The following is a 6,789-nucleotide window of genomic DNA, read 5'->3' as shown; positions in this document are numbered from 1 at the left end:
GCACCTCACCAAGACACTGTGCCGGGTCACAGCCTTTTCCCGACGGCAGTGGACATTTGAAGTACCAGCGCGGGAGACGTCTCCATCTCCTCCGGGGTCAACGACGGCGTCCAGTGCTTGAGCTCCGTACTGGCCGGAACGCCTCCGTTTCCATGTCTGCCCTCCGCGCCGCCTTCCGGCGGTGCAACTAATACTGATCACAGTTTCTCTCGCACGCAAGCCGAGTTCAGCGCCGATTCGCCTCTACCGAGTCGGACGCGGCCACCGTCGCATCCAGCCATGCAGGGCGGTACGAAGGTCTCCGGCGGCTCGCTGAGACGTCCGGGCGTATTCGTGAGACTCCATTCCCTCTTTGTGACTAATCCAGCTCGACTGAGCGAACCGACAATGAGCCATGTACACGGTGCAACACCACGCTCGTGTCAACAGATATCAGTGGGGCGCCACTGGGCCCATGCGGCGCCCCTGGTTCGGCAGGACGTCCGTGCGACGAACCATCTTTGTGAAACGACTCCTCCATCGCAGCCACACAATCCGCCAGCGCCTCCACCTGTCGTCGTGCCTCCTCGCCCTCCGGCGGACGGCGCAGCGCCTCCTCCCGGTCGCGCTGCGTCAGCGCCAGCTCGTCAAGCCGCCGGCGCAGCGTCTCGCTCTCGCGCTGCGCTCGCTCCAGCTCGGCCTCGGGCACCCAGCCGCGCTCGGCCAGCAGGCCGCGGCGCAGCGCGTCCACCTCGGCGCGCAGCCGCTCGGCCTCGTCCTGCAGGCGGCGCACCTCCAGCTCGGTGTAGCGCGCGATCCGCTGGCTGGACGACTCGGGCCGGCGCGCGCGCTCGGCGGCCAGCTGGCGGCGAGCCGTCTCCAACGCCGCGGTCAGCGCGACCACCTGGTGCGGCGCTGCCGCGGGCGCGGCCGCCGCCCAGAGCCGCACAGACCGGGGGTCAGCAGCCGCCACCGCCGCCCGTAAATGGCGACGGACGCCGTCAACGCCGGCGGCGGAGTCGCTGTGACAGGGCGGCTCAACCACGGCTGCCACGGTCGGCTCGCGGTCGGAACGAAGCTCGTCGAAGTCGAAGATCTCGCTGGCGGAGGGCTCGAGCGGGTCGTGGTCAGAGAGGAGCTGGCGGTGTCGCACGGCGGGTGGCAGCAGCGACACGCGGCCACCGTCAGTCGGCGGAGGAGACGCCGACTCGCCGCAGATGTCCGGATGACCAGCACTGGCTAGCTTGTCATCCGTTGGGCCGAGGACTTTGTCCCATTCAGGAAGCGACTCTAATATCGGGAGAGCAGATATACAGGATGCCGACGGTTCATCCGAGGACTCAGAGATCGCTAGATCACAGGCAGTGGGTGTTGCTTCCTTCCGCTCACGGACCTGAGAAGCAACGCAAATGGAGAGGGCGTCTGAACTTTCCGCCAATGCAGGGTCTGGATGAGATGTGATAAACGTCGCCGCGGCCGCCGGGCATTCGGCCAGCGCCTGACCTGTCGCATCAACATTACGATACGCCTGCACCAGCGCTGGCTCCGGTGTGATCTCACCCGGTTTCGAAGCCGCACCTCCCTGCAGTGGTCGGTCAGTAGGAAGCGACGGTGACAGGGGCTGGTTAACGGCACATGCACTCGCCAAAAGACCCTCTGCGTCGGCCGGCGGCCGCTCGGGAGCTGGCGGCGGGACGGCGAATAGCGAGAAGAGGCGGATCTCGGCACTGGGCTCGGCCGGCTGCGGCTCGGACCGCACCAGTCCGCCCGCCGCCTTCTCCGCGCCTGCTCTGACGGCATGATGCTGGACGGGCGGTCCGGTGGCGAGGGGCCGACTGCCCTCCGGCTGTAGGGCGGCGAGCTGCTCCTCCAGCCGCTGCACTACGGCCGCCGAGGCCCGCAGCTCGGCCAGCGTCGTCTCCGTCAGCGCCAGGGCGGCCGCACGCGCTCTCTCCGCACCCTGGAGGCGTGCCTCCAGCCGGCCGACGTCGGCGGCAGCCGTCTCCGGTCGCCGCGGCGCCGCCGCCGCCTCAGCCGCCGCCCGGTCGAGCTCGGCCCGCGCCAGGCCGCGGCGCAGCTCAGCGTTCTCGGCCGCCAGCCGGGCACCGGCGTCGGCGGCGCGGCGCGCCCGCTGCTCGGCGTCGCCGGCGCGTCGGCGCGTCTCCTCGCACTCGATGATGACAACTGTGAGCTCGGTGTCGAGCCGCGTGGCCACCTCGTCCAGCTCGCCGGCGCGCACCCTCGGCGGCGCACCGTTCCGCCTCCAGGCGCGCGATGAGCGCGCGCAGCTCGCCCGCCGACTGCTCGTCCGAACTGTCCGTCTCCCAGTCGGACGAGAGCTCGTCCAGCTCCGGGATCTTCTGCAGGGTGGTGTGGCGGTGGCTGTTTCGGTGCAGTACAGAGAGCGGCATCCGTCGACAAACTGTGGACGGCGGCGGCCTCGGCGCCGTCTCCTCCTCCTGCTGTCCGCCATCGTCGTCAGAGTCGCTGAGCACCTGTGCACGACGGTCGTCCGCCTCATCGTCCTCCAACTGCCCGGCTGACTGCGGCGCTTCAGCCAGGTAGTACTGGGTCGGATCATTTCCGATAGGCGACACCCCGTTCTGCACGCAGCCACGTCGAGTATCCTGCGAACCTGAGTCGACCTCGCCCTCCGTTTCACCCCAGTTGGAGCTGCTCGCCGCATCCGCCGCCGGGATCGAGCCTGGGCTTGGTGCTCCGGCTTCCGAGGCCTGGCCGACACCAGCCGCCTCTGGACCGAGCGGCCCGCTGACCGACGTCCCCGCGTCCCAGCCGGGGCTGGGTGCCGACGCCGCGGCGGTCGGCCGTGCAGCCCGCCCGGCGTCAGACGATGAGCTGACGCTCGGCGAGGATAGGGGACCGCCGTCTGCCGCCGCGGAGGTAACCTGTTCGCCGTGCGGCGACCGAGCGGCGGCGGGCGAGGCGGCCGTCTGAGCCGAGGCGAGCTCGCGGAGGAGCTCTGCGATCTTGGCGTCCCTCTCCTCCAGCTGCGCTCGGACCCTCTCGCCGTCGGCTCGCAGCGCGTCCAACTCCACCCTGGCCCGCGCCAGCTCAGCGGCCCCTTCGGCCGCGCTTGCCGCCCACCGACTCCGGTCGGCCTTCAGCGCACCGAGCTCGGCCCGCGCCTCGGTCAGCCGCGCGCCTCCGCCGGCCGCGGCGCGCCCCGCCCTCGCCCGGTCCAGGTCGGCGCGCGCCTTCTCTAGCCGGGCGCCGACCTCGGCGGCTTCACGACCGCGCGCCGCGAGCGCCCGGTGCAGCGCCGCCGCCCAGCGGAGCGCCGCGTCCCGCTCGGCCGTGCGCCGCTGCAGGGTGGCTTCCAGGCGGCGCTCCGGCGGCCGCGGTGGCGCCGGGGGCCGAGGCACGCCCGGCGACCCGGTGGCTGGCGCCCGAGCCGGAGGGTGCTGGCTAGTACTCCTGGCTGGCGGTGGGCAATCGGCCGGCGCGTGGGCATCACGGGGTGCGTCCGCTGGCGGTTTCATTGGCTGGCGGCGCGCCGGTTCCTCCGCAGGCCGGCCAGGCACCGACTGAGACTGGGACTGGGACTGGGGCTGAGACAAACACTGGGACTGGGACAAGGACTGAGACTGGGACTGGGACTGGGACTGGGACTGGGACTGGGACTGGGACTGGGACTGGGACTGCTCCTCTAAGGATGCGTTCCGGCCCCATGGTGTCACCTTCGCCCGTTCACGGGAAGCGGCACCACATGCCCCCGGCGAGCATACGGACGCCTTCTCAGCCGCTCGCCGCCTCAAGCCAATGACCTCTTCCTCCAGCCCAAGCTTGGCCTTCATCTGCTGCTCCAGCTTCATCTTCAGCCGGTCCACAATCAGCCGCAGATCCTCCGAGTCGGGCGGCGACGACGCGTGCCCAGCCCGGGCCGGGGTAGGTTCGGAGGCTGTCGGCCCAAAAGGTGCGGGAAGCTGCTCTGATGACGGCGAGCCGGGGGCCTGAAAATGACGGGGCACATACTGAGACGACGCGGAAAGAATGAGTTGGCCGGCCATTACGGGGCAAACACCGCGATCAGTCCTAGTTCCGCGTAGACAATGCCATTCCGTTCGAGGACGTTTTCCTTAACTAACAGCTGACAACCACCACATTAGTTCTCTACTGATACTGACAGGGCAGCTAACGTCGAATGCTTTCAGGACGCTTTTTACGCTTGTAACTTACAGCAGGATCGTGACGAGCCTTCGGCCAACTACGATAACTATTGAGCAGTGTGTGCATAACCCCCTCTGCGGCATCGCAGTCCTACTAGTCTGCTTGTTTGCCTGTTTGTGCTGTTTCGCCTCGTTCACAGCATAAACATCCGCCGCCATGCTGTCAGCGCGAGCCTACGCCCAACTGTGCAGCATGCGCGGCCCATGGCAGCATGGCGTACAACAAACAGTCCACTGTGGCTCGCTGTCAAGTCGTCTCGTTCGCGGACCATTTGCGGTCTCCGTCTTAAAAGCGAACACACCGCGCCTGTCTGCGGACCGGGCCGGCGAGCCTTACTGACCGCGGAGGTGAGCGGCCGCAGTTCGCCGCCCCCGGTCTGGCCTGGGTCGTCGCCGCCGCCGCCGCCGCCACACCGCTCGTCCACATCCGGTCGCTGACGGCTGGAACACGGTCACGTCAGATCACCGCTACTCAACGGCCATCGGGGAAGGGGGCGGCATGTTAGCTGGTACGCTGGCGGCAGCCTCTTGCGTAATGGTCTTTTCAAGCATAGAAACGTGCGATATGTTGATCGCTTAACCTATGGGTATGCGAAATAAGGGTTCGCTCCATACTCCGTTCCTAGTACGAGACCTGTTTCCCAGAGAGACATGTTAATGCTACCGGGGGGTCTCCTCCCCCCCCTCCCCCCCCCCCTCGGATGACTACACGTGAATGCGTGAGCGAGGTCAGGACAACTTTACGCCGATATGACTATGCATCGAAGTCATTCCAGCGGCACTCCATTGGTATCTCCAGAAACGGACGTACGTTTCTAACAATGTTTCGAATAGCCCGCACCTGTGGTATACGCAAACCCAAGTCTGTCCCGTTTGCACAGTTTCACGAGGCCCGCATTAACAGCCAGCACGGCGCAATACCAGCACCTGAATGCCACAGACGAGCTGGACTGACCTGGCTTCCAACTGACGTTTGCCCGGCGGGGACGCCTGTCGCCGACATGTCGCCGCGGGTCCGCCGCCCAGTGGCGGACTCCGCTTTCTCAGGGTCGCGCGGCCGGATCCCTCGTCTCGCAACCGCGGCGCCTCCTGGCCGGCCTCAGCCAACGGTCGGCTTTCACCGGCAGTGGCTGTCGCAGGTTCGCTGCTTGCCTGCCATTGGTTGACGGCCATGCTTCCGCTTTGAGGTGACCCACTCTGATCAGTGCTCATCAGATGTGTGCTTCCATTCGGAACAGTTTGATATGCGTCGTTCTCACTGTGTGTAATCACATCTGATTCTGTTTGTTTTTGCAATGCTGGGGCGCAGCTACCACTCGTTTTGTCCGTTTCGGACGGCTGAATTTTGTTTTGCGATGCTTTTAAAGACTCTAAACCCCTCTCAGCCGCAGACAATGGGTCGTATTCGTCTGAGCCTGCCCACATGAAATCTGCACTGTCCGACGTCACAACACCCTGCCCATTCTGGCCCCACGGGGCCACGCAGTGACCGCTCGCGTTTAACGTCGGCACAGCCGAAACGTTTTCCTTCTGCGGTATTGTAACCGGACGATGTCCGTTCGATGTAGGTACATCCGGTGCTCGCGCGTGACGCGCTAGCGCGTCTGCGGAGTTTTCTTTCGATGCTGTCATGTCCGCCCCGTCGCCATTCTGTACGGCCGTGTCCACATCAGTGGCGTGCTCCGTGGCCGTACCCACACCAGTGTCGTTCAGTGGTTGAATGTCCGGCCCACTGGCGTTTGGTGAGACATAAGCCAGACTATTGGCGTTTTCTGCCGGCGCGGTCACGCAACATCCAATGGGAGGCTTCATGGAAACACCGTTGTTTTTCTCCGCAGTCCACAACTGTTCGTGTTCATGGTCCCGTTCTTCTAGATGTCCGTTTTGGATGTGGGCTGTCGAGACGGGCCTATACTCATCACACGATGAAGGTAGATGTCTTTTCCAGGCTTCTTCTTGAGCTGGCAAGGGCTCCAGCGTTGAATTGTCACGTGTTTTCCGAACAAGTGCATTACGGTTTATCGTGACTGTATTCGATCTTGAGACAGATGTTACCATCCCCCGATTTGAGGGCGGGTATCTGCATAGCACTGCAACAAGAATGTAACGTATCATCAGTGATCTGTCTTTATAGGTGATATCCTGAGCTTGACCTTATCGATGACGAGCATTTATCAGAAAGCAGGTGGGCTTCTTTGGCCATTTTGTGCTAAAAAAACGTAACTGATCAGTGGCTTACCCAATAAACTTTACTGCCCTACTACCAAATGCAAATCCCATCACCACTTGATGTCACTAATCATAACAAACAGAGGAAGGCAATGGAAATTATATGACACTTTCTATGCAAGAGACAAATCCTTAAAGACAGTATTCAACATCTGCATGGGGGTTTGTACTGAAATAGCCCGCTTTGAAAATCGTTTGAGTTCAGTACACAGCCCTACCTTTCTCGAGACCTGAATCCCTTCAGTTTCTGAACTGCACTATGTAAGGGTGTGTACACATGTTGATGACTTTTTCAATGCCACCCTGTATCCATAATGCTATAAAAACATCATTCAAATCCTGCCATTCTGTCAAGCATGCAGGCACTAAGGCCAAGAACACATCATTATTGAAT

The 6,789-nt window shown here is 63.6% G+C and overlaps 1 protein-coding gene across 1 annotated transcript in view; it reads right to left on the bottom strand.

The window, feature by feature from the left end:
• Positions 1–1,106: 1,106 nt before the first annotated feature.
• The window catches only part of LOC119108245 (glycerophosphocholine cholinephosphodiesterase ENPP6), a 31,726-nt gene continuing 26,043 nt past the window's right edge, over positions 1,107–6,789 (bottom strand). Inside the window, exons 4-7 of the mRNA XM_037231825.1 lie at positions 4,508–4,607; positions 3,726–3,950; positions 2,219–2,474; positions 1,107–1,117 (exon numbers count right to left, since the gene is read on the bottom strand). Of these exons, the coding sequence (XP_037087720.1) occupies positions 1,107–1,117; positions 2,219–2,474; positions 3,726–3,950; positions 4,508–4,607 (592 nt within the window). The remainder of the gene's footprint in view (positions 1,118–2,218; positions 2,475–3,725; positions 3,951–4,507; positions 4,608–6,789) is intronic.

Source organism: Pollicipes pollicipes, unplaced genomic scaffold (assembly GCF_011947565.3).
Source record: "Pollicipes pollicipes isolate AB1234 unplaced genomic scaffold, Ppol_2.1 Scaffold_6686;HRSCAF=7923_pilon_pilon_pilon, whole genome shotgun sequence".
Classification (NCBI taxonomy): Eukaryota; Metazoa; Arthropoda; class Thecostraca; order Pollicipedomorpha; family Pollicipedidae; genus Pollicipes; species Pollicipes pollicipes.
This window is presented reverse-complemented; position numbering and strand designations above follow the sequence as displayed.